The 26,716-nt window shown below is 36.5% G+C and overlaps 1 protein-coding gene across 1 annotated transcript; it reads left to right on the top strand.

Moving 5' to 3' along the window:
• Positions 1 to 582: 582 nt before the first annotated feature.
• ASMT (acetylserotonin O-methyltransferase) lies at positions 583 to 10,045 on the top strand (the record flags this gene model as incomplete). The annotated part of the gene is made up of 8 exons (XM_083361348.1): positions 583 to 654; positions 1,663 to 1,837; positions 4,737 to 4,866; positions 7,316 to 7,384; positions 7,853 to 7,971; positions 8,528 to 8,668; positions 9,476 to 9,598; positions 9,834 to 10,045. The coding sequence occupies 8 exons, from the start codon at positions 583 to 585 to the stop codon at positions 10,043 to 10,045; spliced, it is 1,041 nt and encodes a 346-aa protein (XP_083217474.1).
• Positions 10,046 to 26,716: the final 16,671 nt, after the last annotated feature.

Here is a 26,716-nt window from a genome sequence, read left to right as displayed (position 1 = left end):
TAATTGCTTGATTCTAAACTCTAGTCCTTTGCAGCTTATAAAACAAACAAATTGTATATTTTTTCTAAATTATAAACTTGCAAATGTGAAGGTTTTCATGTTTTGGAGCATGATTTAGCCAGGCATCATAGAATAAATCACAATTAGTTGGAGTCACATGAATACTAACCCACAAATAGACAACCATATATTAGATTAAAAATCACAGCCTTAGTTACAATTGGAGTAAGCCTACTGAATGCAACATATGTGAGGATAAGCCTGTCTTATTTAAATTTCAATTTAAGTTTAAGTTCTTTAAGCATGATTTTGTTTAAATCCACCATTATGTATTTAAGATGATTCAGCATTTTCTTTTAACTCTTGTCCTATGAGATTTCCAAGTACTCTATTTTAATTGGATAAATAAACCTATGTTGTTAGGAGAGTAGCCTACATCAGCACATTTGTGAAAGTACAGAACACCCATGTTCAGTGGTATGAGGACAGTTCAGCTGGACCACCCAGAATGATCTACAGATAGAATAGGCTTATTTAAATGACGAACACAAAAAAATTTCACTTGTTTGTCTCAGAATAAGAATGAGCTCTGCAAAAGAAGTCAACTATCCTCACATCCTAATTGAGTATCAGAATGGATTTCTAGTATCTAAGGTGAGTAAGATAAAGTTAAGGTAAGAGAAATAATATTTTTAAGAATCTAAATTAATGCATTAATCCCCAAAATAGTTGGCAGTAATAGTTATTTTAAAAAAGGCACAAAACTGATGACTTGATGATGCAATCAATGAAAACATAATACTCATGAGATGTTTTTCTCACTAATGTAATGGCTTTAATTTTAATTGAACAATTATTGATAGAATGAAGAAATGGATATCACTTGAAGGAATGCCAGCATCAACATAATTTCTGCTGGAGGTAGATAGACAGACAGACAGATAATAGAATAACTACAGCCAAAAATGAAGCAAATAATAAATATCTTCCAGAACTATATTAATATGAAGAGTTTTGATTCTTGGATTAAGAACACCAAGTTCTGTAAAAAGGCCTACAGATTTTTTTCCCTGACTTTTCTTATTTAGTTACATATAGAAGATAGAATTACTTGTGCTCAACAGCTTGTGCCTTTGTCGACGGGGGGAAAAGAAAGAAGTGCATAATGTAACAGAATTCTAACTTGATATACCGTACTTTTACAAAATCATGGAAAAACCTGACCACTTTAAAGGTATGCTTTTCAAAAGTTCTTCAGTCCAGCATGTTTAATTTTTTTATCATTCTGTAATTACTGTGTAATAAAGGAAAATATTGGTATACATCTAGCTGATTATCTCAGTGCTCTATTTCAAGAAAGAAAAAAATATTCCCCAGTGGGGGGAATCATATTTTTTTTGCAGTGGTGGCTTTAATATATTAAGGTTTCTTTTTTATTGGCCTATATTAACAACATCACAAAAGAAACTTGGGCTCCATAGGATAGGAAGTCCCACTTGCCATCATTACCAAATGTAGACCTGATTGAAGGTCTGACATATTTTGCTGTTTTGAATTTAATTATCTTTCCTCTTCCTGCTTTTTGGATTTAATCATCACTGGCAAGCAGTGTGTTCCTGATTCCGATTCATGCTATTTCCTCTTTTTTTCCTCCACTTTGAGGTGATGTTTACTGCCTGTGAGTTGGGTGTGTTTGATCTGTTGCAAGAATCAGAAGAAAAGTTGTCATCCAAAGCCATCGCAGAACCTCTGGAGAGCAGCCTCCAAGGAATGGAGAGACTGCTGGATGCCTGTGTGGGTTTAAAGCTCCTAGAAGTAGAAGTGAGCAAAAAAGGAGGTAACAGGACTAGGCTGAAGGTGTTCTAGAGAATAAGTGCAAACTATCACCATACAATAATTCAGTGGGTTCCAAAGTCTGCAGTGGGGAATCTTAGATGCCCTATAAAAAGCCCTTCATCCTGCTGTGACAACAGCATGCAAGAGTATTCCATTGGGTATTCATTAGAATATTCATGTAGTATTCAAAGGAAAAGAAGACCATTTATGGAAAAGAGGTAGCCTTCAAGAATACGTGCAAAGTAAGAGGTCTCCATGTTCTCTAACTTTCTCCTGAGAAAACTGTTTGTGATGGTGCATTTGGCCATTTGCACTTTTCAGTATGGATGGTCCATGTTTAGCAACCACTTATTCAGTAAGTAATTCACCTTCATTTGTGTTTAGTAACCATTCAGATTTACAACTGGACCTTGTACTAACAGCCATCACAGTTTCCCTGTGGTCACATGATCATGATCCTGGCAGTCAGTGCCTGGCTCATGATTGTGATATTGCAGCAAGCTATGGGCAAGTTATGCAAAGGCAATGGGGAAGCCAACAGGAAATTGCAATTGTGTGGTCCTCGCTTAGCAATGGGACTGCTGGAACTGATGTCAGTAAACTGTATGGTTGCATGTTTTTTTCAACTTACAACTGCATTGCTCAACAATGGAATTTCTTTTCCCAATTAATATAGATAAATGAAGATTACCTATATGTAGGGAGTCACTAATTGCTGAATTCCTGCCATGCCTAGAGAATATAAGTGAGTCAGTATCTACATGTGGTTTCCATATTCAAGAAAGGGGGGGAAAACAGACCAGGAATCTACATACCAATCAGTCTAACATCAATACCTGGGAAGATCCTAGAAAAGATAATCAAAAAACAGATCTGCGAGCAACTAGAAGCAAACAAAGTTATAACTAGTAGCCAGCATGGGTTTGTTAAAAACAGATCATGCCAAACCAATCTTATTTCATTCTTTGATAAAATGACTAAATTAGTAGACCAGAAAAATGCTATGGACATACTATACTTAGATTTCAGTAAGGCATTTAACAATGCCTTAATAAAGTAGAAAAAGGTGGGATAGACAACATCACCACTAGATGGATTTGTAGCTAGCTGACAAACCATACTCAACAAGTAGTCCTCAATGGCACTACATCCACATGGAGAGAAGTAAGCAGTGGGGTACCATAAGGCTCCATTTTAGGAAGGACTCACTGGAGAAGAGCCTAATGCTGGGAAAGATTGAGGGCAATAGAAGAAAGGGACGACAGAGAATGAGGTGGCTGGATGGAGTCACTGAAGCAGTAGGCGTGAGCTTAAATGGACTCCAGAAGATGGTAGAGGACAGGAAGGCCTGGAGGAACGTTGTCCATAGGGTCGCGATGGGTCGGACGCGACTTCGCAGTTAACAACAACAACTCTTCAATATCTTCATAAATGACTTAGATGAGGGAATTCATCAAATTTGCAGATAACACTAAACTGGCAGGAATAGCCAACACCCCAGAAGGCAAGCTCAGGATCCAAAAAGATCTTGACAGACTTGAACAATGGGCCCTATCCAACAAAATAAAATTTAATGTGGAGAAAAGCAAAGTAGGCAGGAAAAATCAAAGATATAAGTACAGATTAGGTGAGACCTGGCTCAGAAACAGCAACTGTAAGAGGTATCTTGGAATTCTAGTGGACAGTCACTTGACTATGAGCCAGCAGTGTGCAGCAGCTGCCAAAAAAAAACTAATACAATCCTGGGTTGTATAAACAGAAGCATAGAATCAAGATCACATGAAGTATTAGTACTGCTTTATAAAACCCTAGTAAGACCACACCTGGAATACTGCAACCAATTTTGGTCATCATACTACAAAAAGATGTTGAGACTTTGGAAAAAGATCAGAGAAGAGCAACTAAAATAAACATAGGCTTGGAGACTAAAACTTATTAAGAATGGCTGCAGGACTTATATTTGGCTAGTCTAGAGAAAAAAAGAAGCAGGAGTGACATGATAGCAGTATTCCAGTATTTGAGGGGCTGCCACATAGAAGAGGGAGTCAAATTATTCTCGAAAGCACCAGAGGGCAGGACAAGAAACAATGGTTGGAAACTGACCAAAGAGAGAAGCAACCTGGAATTAAGGAATTCCTAACAGTGAGGACAATTAACCAGTGGAACAGCTTGCCTTCAGAAACCGTGGGCACTCCATCACTGGAGGTTTTTAAGAAGAGACTAGATAGTCACTTCTGAAATGGTATAAGTTTTCCTGTTTGAGCAGGGGGTTGGACTAGAAGACCTCCAAGGTTCTGTTCTGTTCTAGTCTAGTCTAGTCTAGTCTAGTCTAGTCTAGTCTAGTCTAGTCTAGTCTAGTCTAGTCTTTTTATAAAAAAAGAATGAGAGAGATTAAATCAATACTATTAATGGTAGTTTTCTTTTAAGGTTTAATAGAAGCAAAAATCAGGGTTTTTAAAATATCAAATTACTGATCAGTTTAAAAAAAAACTCACTTGTGATAGACCGAATTAAGATGATATAGTCTTCCTGCTGAGAAATGTGAAAAGTCTATTTTACTTCTTTTTAGTGTTGCTTTGGGTTCTGTTCTGTTATGCACCTTGCAGCAGTTTTAGAAATCCATGTGCAATTCATAACTGCCCATAATTTCCTGTTGTCACAATTACAGTATACAGTCAAAATGATCAAGCAAGAAAACCTTAATCAAGGCCATCATAAATATAGCCATTTACTGAGTATTTCAATCTGATGTGTCTTTATTTGATCCAAAGCAGATCCCTGTTGAGAGAATGCAATAAAAATTCATTCTGAAACAGAATTGTGTGGTTACATTGCTCTTGCTGTTAAGATAATATTTTTTCCTGCATTATAAAATCTGGTTTCCATTATTTTCTTTTTAGTTTTTTATTGCAACACAGAAATCTCTGAACAGTTTCTCACAAAATCAAGTCCAAAATCTCAGTATCATACCTGCATGTATTACTCCAAAACAATTTATCTTTGCTGGCAGTACTTGACAGAGGCTGTAAGGTGAGATGGACAATATTAAATCTCAGTCAAAATGAAAAAACCCAGATCCTACCCATTTGTATGAATCTTCTCTTCAGAAAAATAAGGTTAAATAAATGTGCTTACTGCTGTTTCTAAAGGAGAAAATACTGTAGTATTCATTGTTAACACAGGACTGCTATCCCAAAAGTGCTTTTTTCAAAATGGACTTTGTTTTTCTTAAAGATGTTTTGTTTCTCATCCAAGAACCATCTTCAAGGAAAAACAAAGTCCAGTTGCCTTTTGAAAAAAACACCTTTAAGAAAACCATGACCTGGATGATTGAGAATCTCCACAGACAGGACTGTTATACAACTATGTTAGGCTACTTCTTTCTGTTCAATACTACACATGCAAGATGGAGGAACCAGCATATTCTTAACAGTTTAGAAGACAAGCTTAATGATAGTGCAAGGAAACCCCTGTTAAGATCACTGATCTTAATAAGAGAGTTTCCAGAGAAAATCTTAATTAAGATAATTGACTATGAAGGTCTGGCACATAAGCATATGTTGAAAGAAAAGAAAAAATAAGATGAAGCTTTTTTAGTTAATGGGAAATGAATGGCTTTACTGACATCAGTGGCTTTTTTAAAAAACAGAAATGAGATAAAGGTTATATTGAAGGACTACAATTTCAATATGGATATGTTTAGAAAAGGGGTGTCAAACTCCCAACGTCATGTGACATGTCATGACATATCGCAACTTTTTTTCCAGCAATGGAGTGGGTGTGGTTTCTCTATGATGCATCCGGCCCATGGGCCAGCAGTTTGACAACCCTGTTTTTGAAGAAGTAATAGCGGGGGGGGGGGGGGGAGAGTTAATAGGAAAACATAGAAAGAAATCTTTCACTATCAACTACACAATCACTTTTATGAAATATAACAAGAGAATGTTTGTTTTATTTTAGTTTTATATAAAATACAAAAGCTTTACATTTCTCTTTAAAAAGGTACAGAATACCATGGCTTGAACACTCTTGAGCTACGTTGTAGGTAGTATATACGTGTGTGTATGAAAATATGGACAATTTCTGAAATATGGCAGGCTTGATAATATATTTTTGCACCTGTATTTTTATCACTCTATAGCCAGAGAGAGTAATAGCTTGCAGAAAACAGCACAGATGCAGACTTCAGATTTCATCACTGTTATGTTCAGTGTCTGGCCACAAATTGCTTATCTAACACTCCTATATATTTGAGCTTAGATGAGTGTAAAAGTAATGCACACAATTCAACAATTCATAACTTGAGTTATTTGAAGGCCAAAGCTATATTTGTATGATTGTGGGTTTTTTTAAGTTAATAGCTTCCTTAAAATATTTTGTTCACTTATAATCCATCTGTTTATGACATTGTCTGCTAAATTTAATGGATTTTGTTCCCTTATGTGTTTGTCTGGGACTATACACTTGAGTTTTAAACTATGGGACAGTGAAACATATATGCAATATAAGAAGAATTTAAAGGATCCTCAACATGTTTCTTATCAATAGTTCCTTATATGAGTATAGCAGCAGTGTTAGTTGTTATACATGATTAATATTTAAACTGTCTGAATTTGATCCATTGATGCATAGAATTGTGCCCACACATGCACTCTAGAAAAAAATTGGAGCAATTGTTGATGGAGTAAAATAAAAATTAAGATTGTGCCTGTTTTTCCCATAACTCCTGAACAGATGACTGACAGAGGCAGCTCTCACTGTTGAATCCCAGAGAAATATTCTCCATCAGTACCTGCTTCAGTGAGTGATGGGAGAATTCCCTTTGGCTTAATTAAGAATAAGCTTGGCAGTTGCCAACATTATTTTTCAGCAGGCATGTGGAAAAGGTACCTGTTTTTCTAAGAGCTCTATTCTGCCTTAAACAAAAAATTAGCACAACTTATGGCCCTGTGTATAGGAGCCTCACCTTATTTTCACTTGGGAACAATATTTCCCAACAACATCTAAATTGGGTTATTTATCCAATTTGAGATTTCAGAATGAATACATGTTTGCATCTCTGCCTGGAGGAGCAGGGAAAGAAAAAAAATTTGTGTCCAAGAGGCAACATGCTTTCAGAAAAACATATGAGGGTTCATATGAGCAACATATATAGCCTTAGCTCAGAAGAAGGGGAGATATCCACTGCAAACATGTGATCCCCAATGTGCTTTCCATACTGACACACATCACTGATTGTCAAGTAATGTGATCCTGCAAATTGCTATGTGTGACAATGGAAAATCCTACACACACACTTGCATACAATCCATGTCTTCAAGCAATGGTATGATCTGTAATAGCCCTATTTCAAAAACTCCTGGCACAGCATTCAGCATGTGCATTCAGATCTTTTTTCTGAAGATCAACAAAACTACATAATTTTAACTGACTCTTGAAAAGCTGCCAGACATCCAAAGATATTGTTTTCCTCCCCAAGGGAAGGCAAGAACCAGTACGAGAGAGTATTTGGCATTTCTTCGAAAGCTGTTTTTGAAGCTCTGTACAGGTAAAGGTTCCAAACAATAATATTAAAAGGAAAACTTCAGATTTTACCTCAGATAAAACATTTTTTTAAAAAAATCCCCTTGTTAATTTTATAGACCCTTGTATTGTTTATTTTTTGTTTTCTCAAATGTTGTCTTTTTTATAGAAAATAAGGCTGTTGTTAAGGTCCATTAAAATATCCGATATGCAGCATAACCTTCAAAATAGTTTATAGTGTGTTTTTATTGTTTTTAGAAAGCAAATATCCATAACTGTATCATCTTTTTAAGAAAAATCCTGGGTTTAAGAAGAATCTAGCTCATTCATTGGTGTTAAAGGTTTGGAATAATCAATGCATACAAATTCTTCCACCTGAAAAAGGACATGCAGAAGACTCCAGTATTAAAATAATCAGTTCATGGATGTTATAATATTTGCTCTTGTGTGTCTGTTCTATAACACTAATGCTTTTCTGATCTTTACTGTCTAGATCAGAAGAAGAAATGGTGAAATTCATGTGTGGATTGAATGCAATTTGGAGCCTATGTGGCAGAGATGTTTTAGCCGCATTTGATCTCTCGCCTTTCACTATGATTTGTGATGTTGGTGGTAAATTCGTTAATAATTTTTCCCTCCTGATTAAAAATACAGACAGCAAAATACTTAGCCCTTTGCTTGTTTTTTTTTTGAGGAACAGCTTTATCTTTTAGACATATGACAGACTAAAGAAAAGTAGTAAAATGTGGGTGCTGATTTTATAGGTTGGCTGTAAGTTTTGAGTTGCAAGCAATGAAATATTCAACATAAACTGTCTTTCTGATGCAACTTTCTCCTGTACAATAGCAAATTAGGATCTTGTTATGTTCTGTTTTATGAAGCACCATCTTTTCACAGGTAGACAGAGCACTAACCACCTTTACATCATTTATTTCCAACATTAAATTCAAAACAATAAAAACAACTGCAATTCTGTCTCTAAAATATAAAACACACAAACACAATTTACACATAAAATCTTCATACTGAAAGAAAACTTCTAATCATATATAACTTACTGGTCCTCTGCTGATAGGGGTTGCTGCATCCAAGGTCAAAAAGAACTATTTGGGACAAATATTTGTTTTGTATAGTTGAAAATATCTTTTATTTTATTTTATTTCAAAAGGAGGTGCCGGGACTTTGTCCCAGGAATGTGTTTCATTGTATCCAGATTGTACAGTCACTATTTTTGACCTTCCTAAAGTAATTCAAACAGTCAAGAAGCATTTTGTATCTCTAGAGAAACATCGGATCAATTTTTATGAAGGTTGGTGTAGTTGTTTAGGAGAAAGAGGAAAAGCATTTATTACTATTTCTTACTAAATACTTACTTTCTTCTCTATAGAATAAAGTCAGGAGATTTATGAATGCATTGCCTTGAGTCAGGGATCAGAGTCATAGGTGGAAATTACTTCCCTTGTGCCTCTAATACAGGCCCAGGAAGAAACCTTGAGAACAATTTATTTCCTTTTGAGATTCAGGAAATGGACACCTAGTTCACTCTCTGTACTTCCAGGGAGAATGAAGCATCTCCTTTGTCTGCAGAGAAACAATATGAGGTACTTCCTCAACAGAATCAGGGCCCAGGGAAGAGTCTTTCCCTCAGTCTGATAGATTGAATGTGACATTTTATGATGGTGTGAGAATGACTTTGGGAGACAGGAGGAAAACTGTTGCCTAGGTAATAAGACTTTCTCTTTCTCCCAAGGTCATTACCACATACCATCACACATTTCCTTGATGCTCTAGAAAGTACTTTAATTCAATAAATGTATTTGAAATCACTGAATGATCTGAATACTTAAGTATTTAAAAAATACCACTATTCTTTTGGAACATTAAAATGTAGACAATGGGCATTCACTTTTAAAGCCAAATAGAGATTATTCAATCTTGGAAATCACAGTGGTTTTGCTTTAGCTGGACGCTTCTTCCACAGAGGAAACTGTTATTTCAGATAAGCAAACCAGATGTTCCAATTAGTTACATTCTAGCCCATGTCTACTTCAGAGTTTGATTAATGAAAAGTCAGTATTCACTGATGATGGGTTTTTTCTTTTAATTTTTCTAACAGGGGATTTTTTTAAAGATCCTCTTCCAGAAGCTGAACTGTATATTTTAGCAAGGATCCTCCATGACTGGTCAGATGAGAAATGCATGCACCTTCTCAGAAAAGTGCAAAAGTCTTGCAAAACTGGTATGTGCATGATTATAATCTGACTGCTTATTATACAGTTACACATTGTATTTTTATACATGTCTGAGTGTATCAAAAATATTTCTATGACACTGTTTCATGTATGGTGTTTCCCAGTCATTAAATATCTTCACACGCTAAAATAAACTGTTCGAGAAAATTTGTCCCAAACAGTTATAAACCTGTAATGAGGGAAGATACTGGACATGATTGTTTTTTTTAATATTCCAACTAGGTGGTGGTGTTTTACTAATTGAAACTCTTCTGAATGAGGATAAATGTGGCCCACTAGAAAGCCAGCTCTATTCGCTAAACATGCTCGTTCATACTGAAGGAAAAGAACGGTCACCAGCAGTATATAGCAAGCTCCTCACAGCAAGTGGTTTCAAGGAGATTGAAATTAAGAAATCTGGAAAGCTCTATGATGCCATTTTAGGAAGAAAATGATGGTTTCTTTCACCTTATTATCATGAATGCAGACCAAGTGAGATAATATGCTTTGTCTCAATGAAACACAATTGGTCTTAATGAAACACAATTGATCTAAATCCCATTACAGAACAGAAATTATAATATTAATAACAGTCTAAAATATAATTATTTTCCATTACTAATGCACTGAATGAACAGAGTACTTCAGCGTAGAGTCTAGAGAAGAGGTCCCCAACCTTTTGTGCACCAGGGACTGGTTCCATGGAGAGAGGTTTTTCTGCGGACCGGAGGGTGCTTGGTTTTGTATACTGTCTATATCTCATGAATGGGGCTTTACTTGTTTGTGTGGCCTGGTTCCTGGCATGTCACGGCCTGGTAGTGGTCCACAGATCAGGGGTTGGGGACCTCTGGTCTAGAGAGATCTGCTCAGCATAAATAGGTTTTGCAATAGAAATTATGCATATTTTAGCCATTTTCTGAAGTTTATTAGTATCATGTAATACTAGAATTTCCTCCATATGATGATGGTGAAAGATGGTTATGGAATATTAAATTTAGTTGGAAAAATTGCACAGAGCTCTTAAGCCACAGCAACAGAACTTCAGAAACAAAAAGTGGAATCCTAAGACCAAAAAATACTAAATGAAATATCTTTTCCTGGTTATTACACTAGCCCAGTCTTGAAATAACAATATATGAGATTCATGTTATGCAGTGCTTTTTTTCTAAAAAAAAAAAAAAGTGCCGGAACTCAGAGGTGCTGTCACTGGGAGCAATGCCGGTGTCTTGCTATAGCATTGCCGCCAGTCCTTTGCACCCCCGCCCCTGCGGCTCAGAGCCACATGCCGCAGGGATTCCCCTCACCACAGCCACCATGGGGATTCCCCTCCCCGCAGTTGCCACGCCACGGCCCGTGCTGAGCCTCCAACCAGAGCTGCTCCGAACCAGAGCTGTGTTCCTTGTGGCAGTGGTCTCCGGTGCCAAACAGCCTCTTTCCAACCACATCCAGAAAAATTTGTAACAAACATTGGAATTCCCAAGGCCAAGTTTGGTATTTCCCAGCAATCTGTTACTGGAAGGGAAAAGCAATCCCTGCTGCATTACTGATCCCAGAGAAGCATTTGCATGTATGCAGGTATCTTTAGGGTGCCATAGTTATGGATGAGAAACATTGGTTGCAAAGTTGGCATTTCTGGATGTAATACAGATATTTTGGACTTATTTTGTTTCTTTGCATGTTTGATATTTTTAAAAAGGCATATGCTACTGACTACACTTATGCACATATGTAACATCTTTTGCTAGGATACATGACCACTGCTTGTCCAGAATGTGAAAAGTGAAAGATTGTGACTAAACAAAATTTTAATGTATAGATAATACCACCAGAAATTATTTTAGCCTTTTTAATAAATGTTGTTATTGATGTTAAGTTCACCATGGAAAACATTATATATTATATATTGTTATGTATATACTAGGTTAATTATTTAAAGACTGAAGTGCAACATAACTAGATTCTAAATAATCTATTTTTCAAAACACCCAACAGTCCAAACAGTAAAAGTAAAGTCCAAATTAAGAATATTTCATTCTTAAGAATTGTTTAATTCAAAGTGGTTTAGTTGTAATAGATGGTTATAGATTCAAAATAGTTTTCAAGAGTGTACAACAGATACTATTTTTTCTAGCATCTGCTAAATTAGACATATTACATTGAGAAAAATGTTTCTCATTTCTTTCCTGTTACCTTTATTGATTTCATTGCAGAGATGTTAACATAGGAAATAGATTATTTTGTTATCTAATTTTACCTTCCAAAAGACAGAAGCAGATGAAAAATGTGAGGTTCTTTCCTGTTGGCTTTTTTGAATGAGCTGTTTTAGATTCTAAAAGTTTACTTCCTAAAGAAGTAACCTTGTAAATAATTTTAATGTCCTCCTCTAGTGCAGGGTAGGCAACCTTGGCTCTTTTATTACTCAAGGACTTCAACTCCCAGAATTCCTGAGCCAGCATGGCTCAGCTTGGAAACCTCTCTCTTTCCCCTCAGCATGGCTGGCTCAGGATTTCTGGAAGTTGAGGTCCACGAGTCATAAAAAAGAACCAAGATTGCCTACTCCTAAAGCCCATAGAGGGAGCTTTTTTTTTTTTTTTTTTTGCAAAAACAAAGGTGTTCGGAATGCCGTTCTGAGTGTTCTATGAGAGAAAAAGTCCTGATGTTATGTGAGGGGAAAGTTGATAATAAAATATAAAATTAACAATACTTTGAGTCTAGGGTTTAATCAGACAAATCATTTGATTAATTCAATATTTTTATTGTAAATTCAGAACTACCCCCCAAAAAAACCCTCAACCCACCCTGCTTTAGTTCTGTTGAGTAACAAAGTCTCACAATGTAACACAATTTTGCTAGACTGGTGATGTCCATAAATCTATGATGTCAATTTTATAGAATACAATTGTCTTCTTCAATTGGTTGAAATGTTGTCCTGAACTGGAGGAACATATTTTTGTCTGTATATAAATCTGCACATATGTGATCATACACAGAGTCATATAAAGAGAGAAATGGCTAGCAGTAAGATGTAAAATGAAATGCAAGGGAGAGTGCCTAATCATTGAGGCAGCAGGATTTGATTCTTCTGTTAATGACAGTTTTACAGAACAATTGTTGTCTTGGCCCTTAGATGGTGCTGTTATACTATACATCAACCCCAGTTAACTGCTACTTCTAGAAATATGCTTTAATAGAATTCCACAAATTGAGGTCAAGTTATTCAGATGCAAAACAGGTGGTGGAATCTACCAGCTTCTTGATTTTGCAGTGACAACATTCCATTTCTGTAGAATATTTTCTTGTGTGCATGAAATTTCATCACATAAATAATGAAAACATTCTGTTTAAGCAGGATGATTAGTTTTCCCAGGTTGCAAGTTTAATTATGTAACAATTCTTCCATCCATATTTTGCATATTAAATAACTTGGGTAACTTTATTTGATGTGGAGGATTATTTGTAATCTTCTGGATCTACCTGCAACATGAACATTGCTTATCTTTGCTTTTCTCTGGGATATCATTAAACTCTCCCTCTCTGTCATCATTAGCAAAATGATAAAGACTTTTAAAAAAAATATCTGAAGTTTTTAATAACTTGGATTATGCTACTAATCAAACATCAAACTCTCCTCATAAATAAGATTTATTGTGGAAGTCTTTCTTAAGATTGCCATGCAGTTGCTCAGCAGTGGCTCTTTTAGATTTAACCAAACAATTCCTTCTCCAATTTGGGTCGGTCACCAGATCAGAGGTTTAGTCTTCTCAGCTTTCAGACTTGTGTTGGAGCCCATCCTCAGGGAACTTCTCTCTGACCAGAAAGTGTGTTAAGCTGATTCCATAAAGAGCATTCTGGAGTCAGACAGCACTCAAATCAAATGAATGAATAAATAGGTATTACTTCATAATTCATTTCCAGTCATCTCCTGAATTCTGATGTGATTATATGGTTAGTTCTATGTTTTTTACTACTTCTTGTGCTGGTTTTGAAGAGGGGAGTGCTAAATTTATTTAAATATTGGCATTGGAAAGGGTTATTTTTTTTTAAATGGAACAATTTATTTGTTTGTTTATGTTTAAGTTGCAATCATTAAATGCTTACTAAGCCTATTTATTCCTGAAAGTATTTCTTTTTCTATACAATGTAAAATAATTATATTTATTTTAGCATAGCCAGAAACAGTTTTTAGAGGTAAGTACTAAGAAAGCGTTTCTTATTTTTCTTGAAAAGATAAGAAATAATCAGTACTATGGACTCATTATGGATGGGACTCACATATTTCTCATACTCAAAAATTAATACTTTTCTTGCAATATGAAAAATGAGAAAGCTGGGAAATAGCATGTTCAAGAAATTTCCTAAAAATGGTAGACAGCAATAAAAAGAAATAAGATACTGCAGAATGGTTCAAGAAAGTTCTGATCAAGAATAAGATAGAGAAATAAAACTCCAGGGGCCAAAAATATGTTACTGCCTCAGATAAATTGGAAACTGCAGAGTGTGAAAATCAAGATTCAAAATGATAATCCTCGGGCATTATTTATACCTTGCATAGCACACTTTTTCAAGTCATGCCAGGAGCCTCAATTCAAAAGATATTTGGGGACTGTTCAAAATCTGCACAATGTATGTTCATGCAGTTCTGCAAGAAAATAAGTTCTGCAACTCTATTTCCACTCAGTTCCAACAATTATATAAAGGTAAAGGTTCTCCCGCACATGCGTGCTAGTCGTTTCTGACTCTAGGGGCCGGTGCTCATCTCCGTTTCAAAGCCGAAAAGCTTTGTCTGACGACATCTCCGTGCTCATATGGCCGGCATGTTGTTGTTGTTGTTGTTAGCTGCGAAGTCGTGTCCGACTCATTGCGACCCTATGGACAACGTTCCTCCAGGCCTTCCTGTCTTCCACCATCTTCTGAAGTCCATTTAAGCTCACGCCTACTGCTTCAGTGACTCCATCCAGCCACCTCATTCTCTGTCGTCCCCTTCTTCTATTGCCCTCGATCTTTCCCAGCATTAGGCTCTTCTCCAGTGAGTCCTTCTTTCTCATTAGGTGGCCAAAGTATTTGAGTTTTAGCTTCAAGATCTGGCCTTCTAAAGAGTAGTCAGGATTGATCTCCTCTAGGACTGACTGGTTTGATCGCCTTGCAGTCCAAGGGACTCGCCGGAGTCTTCTCCAGCACCACAGTTCAAAGGCCTCAATTCTTTGGCGCTCAGCCTTTCTTATGGTCCAAGTTTCACTGCCATACATTGCAACTGGGAAGACCATAGCCTTGACTATACGCACTTTTGTCGACAGGGTGATGTCTCTGCTTTTTAGTGTGCTGTCTAGATTTGCCATGGCTTTCCTTCCCAGGAGCAAGCGTCTTTTAATTTCTTGGCTACAGTCCCCATCTGCAGTGATCTTGGAGCCCAGGAAAACAAAATCTGTCACTACCTCCATTTCTTCCCCATCTATTTGCCAGGAATTCAGAGGGCCAGATGCCATGATCTTGGTTTTCTTAATGTTAAGTTTCAACCCAACTTTTGCACTCTCCTTCTTCACCCGCAACAAGAGGCTCTTTAGTTCTTCTTCACTTTCTGCCATTAGAGTGGTATCATCTGCGTATCTTAGGTTGTTGATATTTCTTCCAGCAATCTTAATTCCAACTTTTGATTCATCTAGCCCTGCCTTTCTCATGATGTGCTCTGCATATAAGTTAAATAGGCAGGGCGACAGTATACAGCCTTGCCGGACTCCTTTCCCAATTTTGAACCAATCAGTGGTTCCGTGTCCAGTTCTCACTGTTGCTTCTTGACCCGCATATAGGTTTCTCAAGAGACAAATAAGGTGGTCTGGTACTCCCATCTCTTTAAGAACTTGCCACAGTTTGTTATGAGCCACACAATCAAAGGCTTTAGCATAGTCAATGAAGCAGAACTAGATGTTTTTCTGGAACTCCCTAGCTTTCTCCATGATCCAGCGTATGTTGGCAATTTGATCTCTAGTTCCTCTGCCTCTTCGAAATCCTGCCTGTACTTCTGGTAGTTCTCGATCCACATACTGCTGAAGTCTAGCTTGTAGGATTTTAAGCATGACTTTACTAGCATGAGAAATGAGTGCAATGGTGCGATAGTTTGAACATTCTTTGGCATTGCCTTTCTTTGGAATTGGGATGTAAACTGATCTTTTCCAATCCTGTGACCACTGTTGAGTTTTCCAAATTTGCTGGCAAATTGAGTGTAGCACTTTTACTGCACTGTCTTTATACATGTGTGTGTATATATATGTTTGTATATATATGTATATATATATATATGTATATATATATGTGTATATCTATATATCTATATATCTATATCTATATCTATATCTATATCTATATCTATATCTATATCTATATCTATATCTATATCCATCTCTCTCTCTCTCTCTCTCTCTCTCTCTCTCTCTCTCTCTTTATATATATATATATATATATATATATATATATATATATATATATATATATATATATATATATATATATATATATATATATATATCCCCTTCATGGATTACTGCCTTGTCGTGGCGAAGGGGCTTGCGTAATTCAATGAAGCTATGAGCTATGCCGTGCAGGGCCACCCAAGACGGACAGGTCATAGCTGAGAGTTCTGACAAAACGTGATCCACTGGAGAAGGAAATGGCAAATCACTCCAGTATCTTTGCCATGAAAACCCTATGGACAGTACCAAAAGGCAAAACGATATGATGCTGGAAGATGAGCCCCTCAGGTTGGAAGGCGTCCAATATGCTACTGGGGAAGAGCAGAGGGCTAGTACTAGTAGCGCCAGAAAGAATGAAGCGACTGGGCCAAAGCCGAAAGGACGCTCAGCTGTGGATGTGTCTGGTGGTGAAAGGAAAGTCCGATGCTGTAAAGATTTTTTCTCCATAGGAACCTGGAATGTAAGATCCATGAATCAAGGAAAGCTGGTCGTGGTCAAACAAGAGATGTCAAGACTGAACATCGACATCTTAGGTATTAGCGAACTAAAATGGACAGGAATGGGTGAATTTAATTCAGATGACCATCAGGTATACTACTGCAGGCAAGAATCCCTCAGAAGAAATGGAGTAGCCTTCATAGTCAATAAAAGAGTAGGAAAATCAATACTGGGATACAATCCTCAAAATGACAGAATGATCTCAGTTCGAATCCAAGGGAAACCATTCAATATCACAGTAGTCCAAGTCTATGCCCCAACCACCAGTGCTGAAGAGGATGAAATTGACCGGTTCTATGAAGCCCTACAGCACCTTATAGAACTAACACCAAAAAATGATGTCCTTATCATCATGGGGGATTGGAATGCTAAAGTAGGAAGCCAAAAGATAACTGGAATAACAGGCAAGTTTGGCCTTGGAGTACAAAATGAAGCAGGGCACAGGCTGATAGAATTTTGTCAAGAGAATATGATGGTCATAGCAAACACTCTTTTCCAACAACCCAAGAGACGGCTCTACACATGGACATCACCAGACGGTCAACACAGAAATCAGATTGACTATATGCTCTGCAGCCAAAGATGGAGAAGCTCTATACAGTCGGTAAAAACAAGACCAGGAGCTGACTGTGGCTCAGACCATGAGCTTCTCCTTGCAAAGTTTAGGCTTAAACTGAAGAAAGTAGGGAAAAGCACTAGGCCACTCAGGTATGAATTAAATCATATCCCTGTTGAATATACAGTAGAGGTGACAAATAGATTTAAGGAATTAGATCTGATAGACAAGAGTGCCTGAAGAACTATGGACAGAGGTTTGCGACATTGTACAACAGGTAGCAACCAAAACCATCCCAAAGAAAAAGAAATGCAAGAAAGCAAAATGGCTGTCTGAGGAAGCTTTGCAAATAGCTGAGGAAAGGAGGAAAGCGAAAGGCAAGGGAGAAAAACATAGATATGCCCAATTGAATGCAGAATTCCAGAGAATAGCTAGAAGAAATAAGAATGCCTTCTTAAATGAACAGTGCAAAGAAATAGAAGAAAACAATAGAATAGGGAGGACCAGAGATCTTTTCAAGAAAATTGGAGAGATGAAGGGAACATTCCATGCAAAAATGGGCATGATAAAGGACCAAAATGGCAGGGACCTAACAGAGGCAGAAGATTAAGAAGAGGTGGCAAAATTACACAGAAGAACTATACAAGAATGAGCTTAACGTCCCTGATAATCACAATGAGGTGGTCACTGACCTCAAGCCAGACATCCTAGAATGTGAAGTGAAATGGGCCTTAGAAAAGCTGAGCAACAACAAAGCTAGTGGAGGTGACAGTATTCCAGCTGAGCTATTCAAAATCTTAAAAGACAGTGGCCGGCATGACTAGACGCCAAAGGCGCACAGAACGCTGTTACCTTCCCACCGTAGTGGTCCCTATTTTTCTACTTGCATTTTTATGTGCTTTAGAACTGCTAGGTTGGCATAACTGGGATGAGTAACAGGCGCTCACTCTGTTACACGGCACTCGGGATTCGACCCACCAAACTGCCGACCTTCTGATCAACAAGCTCAGCAATTTACCCACATGTGAAAAATTATAAATAGGTGCCAGTTTGCCTCTCAAAGAAAGGGTTGCAATTGCCTATAGACAGATTGTAGTTCTGTGTTCTAAGTCAGCATTTAGACCTTGTCCTTATAAGACTTGGACAGAAAATATTCAACTGTTGGATTTCTTCTTTATTTTTATAACATTAATCTTAGATTACCCCTGCTTGAGTAGGAGACCCTATATCATTTTAGACAGGTGACTGTCCAATCAAGAAAACATACAAAAGTATCTGAAGTAGTATTTCGTGAATGATCAGCCACTATGTATTATATATTGTTTACTTCTATTTGACATTGTTCACAGAAATACATAAATTAAGAATATTCAATTAAAATACTCATCTGTAAGTATATTGAAAATGTGGCAACCATTACTGCATGTACATATGAATTATTCAGGAACACGTCTAGCAGGCTAATTCTTTAAAATATAATTTTTATTGAAGAAATTTTTAACAGGATAAATACAATATAATATTAGAACAGGAACAAAGAAAATAAGGAAGAATAATGAATAAGTAAGAAAATAGAAAAAAGAAAAGATAATAAAGAAGCAGTTTACAATATGTTTGACAATGGTCATAAATATATATATAACCCCCCTTTCTCTATGGTTACATAATTCCCATCTTTCCATATGCTATTTATAATTTTCAAACCCAGAAATCCCAATGTCATCTTTCTTTTTCTTTTCAGTAAAAAAAGTCTATAAGGCAGTGATAGAGAACCTTTTAGAGACCGAGTGCCCAAACTGCAACCCAAAACCCACTTATGTATCATCAGGTGCTGGGTGGGCATGGCCCATTGGGTGGGTGTGACCAATTGGGTGGGTGTGGCCCATTGGGTGGGCGTGACAGCAGTGGTAAGGGCAGACTGGGTGGGGCTAAAAAGTTCAATCAATCAATTCCAACTTTGCAAGATTTTATTTTTACCGCGAGAAGTTGAAATTGATTGATTGATTGAACCTTTTTTTGTTTTTTGCACACGGCGGTGGAGGCCTAAAGCGAAAAGGTTTTATAAAACCCAGCTGAAGACCTAGGAGTGGGGCGATGGTGCACATGCCCACAGAGAGGGCTCTGTGTGCCACCTGTGGCACGCGTGCCATTGGTTTGCCACCACAGCTATAAGGGTTTCTAGACACTAATAAATGAAGTTGCTGATCTAATAGAAGACAATAGGTGTCTGTTGATAGAAAATTGTTCCGTTCTTTTGATAGAAGAGTTGTTAAGTTATTAAATATGAATGGAATGATATAATTCAATGACTGGTGTAAAAATGATACTCAAAGAATTGTCATTAACAGCTCCACAACAAACTAGAGAAAGAGATTGAATATGGTGTTTCGTCATTAAAATTCTGAATATTTATATTACTGATTTGAATCATACAATCATAGATTTTAAAATGACCATTTAGACAATTGGCTATAGGAATCCAAATTAAATTATACCTAAAATACAGAACAAATGGATGCATGGAATGTTTACTAGATTTTGAAATGACAAAAATGGGGAGAGGATGGTAATATTTAGGGAAAAAATGATAATTCAGAATGATCTTCAAAAAAATAGAAAGATAGGCTGAAAGTAATAAAATGAATTTAACAGAATGCAGAGTACAGGTAGTCTTGAATTTACAACAGTTCATTTAGTGACCATTCAAAGTTACAATGGCACTGAAGAAAGTGACTTATGACCATTTTTCACAGTTACAACCTTTGCAGCATCCCCATAATCATGTGATCAAAATTCAGATGCTCGGCAAGTGGTTCATACTTATGACTGTTGCAGTGTCCCAGGGTCATGTGATGTCATTTTGCAACCTTCTGATAAGCAAATTCAATGGGGAAACCAGATTCACTTAACAGCCAGGGTACTAACTTGTCAACAGCAGTGATTCACTTAAAAATTGCAGCAAGAAATATCATAAAATGAGGCAAAAGTCACTTAATAAATATCTCACTTAACAACAGAAATTTTGAGCTCAGTTGTGGTCATAAGTCAAGGACTATCTGTACTTCATTTAGGAAATGAAAACCAAATATACACCTTTAGGATGGGGAATACCTGATTTGCTAATATAGCAGTTTTTTTTGAAAAAGATTCTCAAAATCCTCATGCTGACAGCAAATGAGTCAGCATGTAAGGTGGCTGCCCCAAAAGCAGGCACATGTTTAGGCTGCATCAACAGAATTATAGTTTTTAAATTGGAAGAAGTACTAGTTTATAATTATATTACTTTGAGACCTTAAGTACTGTTGAAAGAAAAATCTTCATCAGGGTCCAGTCCAAGCTGGGAATAAACAAAATGGAGACTGCTTTAGAAACAAAGTTGCAATTTATTGAAGAGGAGAATCAGACAGAAAGATGGCTCTGGGAAAACTGGCCACATGTAGCTGGGAGTGTGGGTTTTTATACCTTCTGGGGCTCTTGAGATTGTTTCCTGTCCCTGTTTGAGGTTTTGTATTTCCTGTGACATGTACTTTGACCTGAGTCTGAGTGTGTCCTTTTGATATTGGTGGGTTAATCCCAGGGCTTTTTTTGTCATAGAACACTCAAAATGGAGTTCTGGCACCTTTTTTGGATGGAACCTTGTAGCATAGGCAAGGCGGGTTTTATGACGTGTGAGTTCCGGCACCTTTTTCTTTTACAAAAAAGCACTGGTTAATCCTATTATGTTTACAAAGGTCATGTCTTTTAGAGTTTGGGTGGGGTATGTAGATTTTAGGTGTCTTCCTAATCTCTTCAGTTTCTAGCTGGAAGGCTCCAACCTTTCTGAAAGGATTATTGAATATGCATTTCTAAAAGCTGGCTTCTGCTCGGGCTGGTTTCTGGGTGCTGGTTTCTGTCTTTTTAAAGATATCCATTATTCCTTTGGGGAAATATATTCTGCCTTTTTAATATTCCCCAAAATATTTCTTTCTCTGGATTCTTCTCACAGTACTTTCCTCAACTGTGAATTATTATGAAATTCACACTTTAAGAAGAATTCAGGGAGACCGAAACAGAGGACAAAAAGAGATTCCAAAAATGAGCCCTATGAAAACACATAAGGAACAAGACATGTTTGACTTTAAGAGGATAAGATTGGAGTAAATGTTTAGGGAGACAATACCACTTTTCAAACTGCTGATAGAATGTTACAAGAAGATCCAAACAATATTTTCCTTTGGGTTTAAATTATTTAAATTAATTTCTGTAAGCTAAGTTAAATCCTATTGAAAGTTAGAAAAAATTAACAGCAATTTAGTAGTGGAATTAATGATCTATGGCAGTAGTTCTCAGCCTTTTTTCACTGTGGACCCCCTTTATGTACCTTTTGTGGCCACAGACCATGGCCATGGCCCCCCAATACCTAACTCAAGATTTAAATCATAACATTTCTTCAAGTTTTTATGGACCCCTACATAGCAAGGGACATAGGGACATAGGGACGCGGTGGCTCAGTGGGTTAGGACGCTGAGCTTGTCGATTGGAAGGTCGGCAGTTTGGCAGGTCGAATCCCGAGTGCCGCGTAGCAGAGTGAGTGCCTGTTACTCGTCCCAGCTTCTGCCCACCTAGCAGTTTGAAAGCACGTAAAAATGCAAGTAGAAAAATAGGGACCACTACGGTGGGAAGGTAACAGCGTTCCGTGCGCCTTTGGCGTCTAGTCATGCCGGCCACATGACCACGGAGACGTCCTCGGACAAGCGCTGGCTCTTCGGCTTTGAAACGGAGATGAGCACCGGCCCCTAGAGTTGGAAACGACTAGCATGCATGTGCGGGGGAACCTTTACCTTTACTTTACATAGCAAGATCACTCAGTTGGATTATAAATCTTTTATTTTTATGGGAGATTGGAATGGCATCTTGGATGTACAACTGGACAAGTGTAGTTCTTTTAGGCGTACTCCAAGCCACGCTAGATTGCCTAAATCTTTTTTTGAGATGAAGGATGATTTGGAGTTGCAAGACATTTGGAGAGAAAGACACTCACAAGAAAAGGATTATACTTTTTTTTCTGATAGACATCAATCTTTTTCCAGGATTGACTTTATATTAACGACTAATGATTTTTTTTCCAGGATCAAGAAGATAAAGATTTGTCCAAGAACTATGTCTGATCATAGTCCAGTCTGGTTAGAGATTGACAAGGACAATAGAGATAGGCGCTCTTGGCGTCTAAATGAGAACCTGTTTAGAAATCAGGGAAACGTGGAAGAATGTAAAAAACAGATGAAGGTCTTTTTTGAAACTAACATGAATAAGGGTACCTCTATGGACATGGTTTGGGATGCTAACAAAGCTTATATGAGAGGGGTGTTAATATATATGAACAACAAATACAGACGTAATTTGGAATTTAGGAGGAAAGAACTAGAGAATGAAATTAGGGAAAAAGAAAAGGCCCTAATTTTGAATCCATCGGATGTAAAGATCAAAGAGGTTATTAATTTGTTAAGAGGACAGTTTGACAAGTTGATGGCTGATCAGGTGGCAACAAACTTATGGTTTGCTAGGCATAATACTTTTTGTAATGCCAATAAACCAGGTAGATGGTTAGCTTACATGTTAAGGAAGAAGCAAAGGGCTTCTAATATAGATAAAATAGAACATAAGGGTAAGGTTGTGTATCAACAGGATCTTATTAAGGAAGCTTTTGTGGACTTTTATTCTAAATTATATGCTAAAGATAAGATTAATGAAGCAGATATTGATGCATATTTGAGGAATGCTAATATCCCGGTTCTTACACAAGAACAAAAGGAAGAGATTAATCAATTGATAACAGAGGAAGAAATTCTTTTAGCAATTAAACAATTGAAGGTGGATAAAGCACCAGGCACGGATGGACTGACTGCGTTGTATTATAAAAACTTACAATTGGAGATGATAGAGCCATTAAGTGAATTGTTTATCAATTAAGGAAGAAACAGAAATTACGTACTATAGACAAAATAGAATATAAAGGAAAAGAAGTTTACCAACAAAACTTGATTAAGAGGAGTTTTCTAAATTTTTACTCGAAATTATATTCTAAAGAGAATATACAAGCTTTAGATGTAGACAAGTATTTACAGGGAGCTCATTTTCCAAGACTTCCACAAGAACAACAACTTGAGATGAATTGCCCAATTACATCAGAAGACATTTCTTTAGCTATTAAACAGTTGAAATTGGGCAAAGCTCCGGGAACAGATGGATTAACAGCAATTTATTATAAAAAGTTGTTGCCTGAAATGATTGAACCCTTAAAGATTTTGTTTAATGAAATTCAGACTGGAGGCGCAGTTCCTCCATCATGGAGGACAGCTTTTGTATCGTTGATCCCAAAGGAGGATCAAGATCTTACTCAACCTAAAAATTATAGAGCTATATCGCTTTTAAATACAGATTATAAGATTTTTGCTAAAGTATTGGCTAATAGATTAATGCAAGTTTTGAAACAAATGATTCATAGTGATCAATCGGGATTTATATCTGGGAGGTATATGAAATATAATGTAAGACAAATTGTTAACTTGCTTGAATATTTGGATAAGAACAACCAAGTCTCCGCAGCATTGATATTTTTGGATGCAGAGAAAGCCTTTGACCAATTGAATTGGCAATTTTTATTAAGAGTTGTTGAGGAGATGAATTTTGGAGAAGGTTTTCTACATGCTATTAAAGCTATATATCAACAACAAACTGCACAAATTATAGTTAATGGGGGATTAACAGAGACTTTTAAAATTGAAAAAGGTACAAGACAGGGTTGCCCCCTATCACCATTATTGTTTGTTTTAACATTAGAGATTTTACTAATTAAAATTCGAGAGTCCTCTTTGATAAAGGGAATTAAAATAAAACAGAATGATTATAGATTGAGAGCTTTTGCTGATGACTTGGTTGTGACAGTATCCCAACCGTTACAGTCGGTTATAGACTTGATGGAAATTATAACTCAGTATGGTAAGGTTTCTGGGTTTAAGGTGAATAGTAATAAGACTAAGATATTATCTAAGAATTTATCTATGAGTGAAAGGGATATGTTATCTAAATTAACAGGTTTTGAAATAGTGAAGAAAGTTAAATATCTAGGAGTATATATTGCAGCCTCAAATGTAAAATTGTATAAGAATAATTATGAAACACTATGGTTGAAGGTACAAAGGGACTTAAATAATTGGAAAAAATTACAATTATCATTACTGGGAAGAATTGCAGTTGTTAAAATGAATGTTCTACCAAAGTTTCTCTTTCTGTTTCAGATGATACCTATATTGAAAAAGGATGCCAACCTTGATCAATGGCAGAAGGGTATTAACAAATTTATCTGGGCGGGGAAAAAACCAAGAGTTAAATTCAAGATTTTACAAGATGCCAGGGAAAGAGGCGCCGAATTTGAAATTGTCAAGGCGCCGAATTTGAAATTGTCAAGGCGCCGAATTTGAAATTATACTATGATGCGGTTGCCTTGACCTGGGTTAGTGATTGGCTTAATCTAACTAACAAGAGAATACTTCATTTTGAGGGATGGGATTTGGTAAATGGATGGCATGCATACTTGCTTATGATAAGAAGGTAGACAGGGCTTTTAAATCCCATATTCTTAGAAGTGCTTTATTGCGTGTCTGGAAAAAGTATTATTATAAGTTAAATTATAAAATACCGATTTGGGGAATTCCTGGACACGCGATAGAGGGCGTATCTATGGGAGTGAGTATGGATATGGTTTCTTATAAGGAACTACTTAGATTGGAAGGGAATGATTGGCAACTTAAACCAGTAGAGGAGTTAAGACAAGAAAACATAAGTTACTCTTGGTTTCAATATACCCAATTGAAAGCTAGGTGGAAGTCAGATCAAAAGGTTGGCATCACAACTACAGATCAAAATTTAGTAAAGCAAATTAGAGATTCAAATTGTGCACATATAAAGAGGATATATAATGCTTTAATTGAATTGGATTCGGAAACGGAACTGGTTAAAGACTGCATGATAAAGTGGGCACAAAATATTCAGGAACCAATTTCGTTGGACACCTGGGAGATAATTTGGGTCAGAAATGTTAAATTTACCCAGGCTCAAAATTTAAGAGAAAATTTTTATAAAATGTTTTATAGATGGCATCTGGATCCCAAGAAGTTGTCCAACATGTATCCTAATTTACAGTCTAAATGTTGGAGGTGTGGTACTTTAGAAGCTACCTATTTTCACATGTGGTGGACTTGTAGAAATATAAAAGATTTTTGGATTAAAATTTGGTGGAACATTCAAAAGATTTTTAAGAGAAAGATAAAGTTTTCCCCGCAATTGTTTTTATTGGGCATTGTTGTAGATTGTGATGTTAAAGAAACTAACTTGATGTTGAACATGATAACGGCAGCACGGTTACTGGTGGGACAATATTGGAAGAAGGATAGTTTGCCCACTGTAGAAGAATGGGTGTTTAAAGTTTCAAATCTTGCAGAAATGTCTAAGATTTCTGTTTATCTGAAGGATCATTCACAGGAAAGATATATTTCAGTTTGGAGGAGATGGATAAATTATATTCAAAACAAATATGGGACTAAAAAGTACCATTTAGCTTATGAGTAGATTTTAGTGGGATATTGTTATTGGTACGTTGTTTGTAGTTATGTTAAAAGAGAGTTAAAGCGCATTATGAATTTGGTTAATTGTATATTATGCATAATTTTTATTTAGAATATGATTATTGTAATTATAATCCTGTATTTAGCTCTGGGAAGTGGGGGGGGGGAGTGGGTGGGTTTGGGGTGGGAGGGATTTGGGGATATATTGTAACATTTTGTTTTTGTAAAACTATTTAATAGTAAATAATAGTTTGATGTAAGTATGTAATATTGAAAAGGGCACAAGACAAGGGTGTCCATTATCACCTTTATTATTTGTTTTAACATTGGAGATATTATTGATTAAAATACGGAATTTGGAAAAAATTAAGGGAATTCAAATAAGAGATCAGGATTATAGATTGAGGGCATTTGCAGACGATCTGGTTGTTACGGTGACTCAGCCAGAAAATTCTGTTGTGGACCTGATGGAGATAATAATGCAATATGGGAAGGTTTCTGGATTCAAGGTTAATATACAAAAAACTAAAATATTGGCTAAAAATATGACAGTATTGCAAAAGGTCCTTTTAGAAGGGTTAACTGGATTTGAGATTGTTAAAAGGGTTAAATATTTGGGGGTGTATTTGTCACCCTCAAATGCAAAGTTATATAAAAATAATTATGAAAAGTTATGGGGGAAAATTCAAAAAGAATTGGAGAGCTGGAAAAAATTACAATTGTCTCTACTGGGAAGAATTGCAGCAGTGAAAATGAATGTTTTGCCTAAATTTTTATTCTTATTTCAAATGATACCTTTTCTTAAAAAGGACTCAAATTTGGAGGAATGGCAAAAGGGTATCAATAAATTTGTAGGGGCAGGGAAAAGACCACGAGTTAAATTTAAGATTATGCAGGATATGCGTGAAAGGGGTGGTCTTAAAATGCCCAATTTTAAATTATATTATGAAGCTGCTGCATTGTCAGTGATAAGTGACTGGATTAATTTAACACAAGGGAGATTAT

The sequence above is a fragment of the Vipera ursinii genome (genome assembly GCF_947247035.1).
Source record: "Vipera ursinii genome assembly, chromosome: 4".
Taxonomy (NCBI): domain Eukaryota; kingdom Metazoa; phylum Chordata; class Lepidosauria; order Squamata; family Viperidae; genus Vipera; species Vipera ursinii.
Note: the sequence above shows the minus strand (reverse complement) of the source record. Positions and strands in the feature narration are given on the sequence as shown.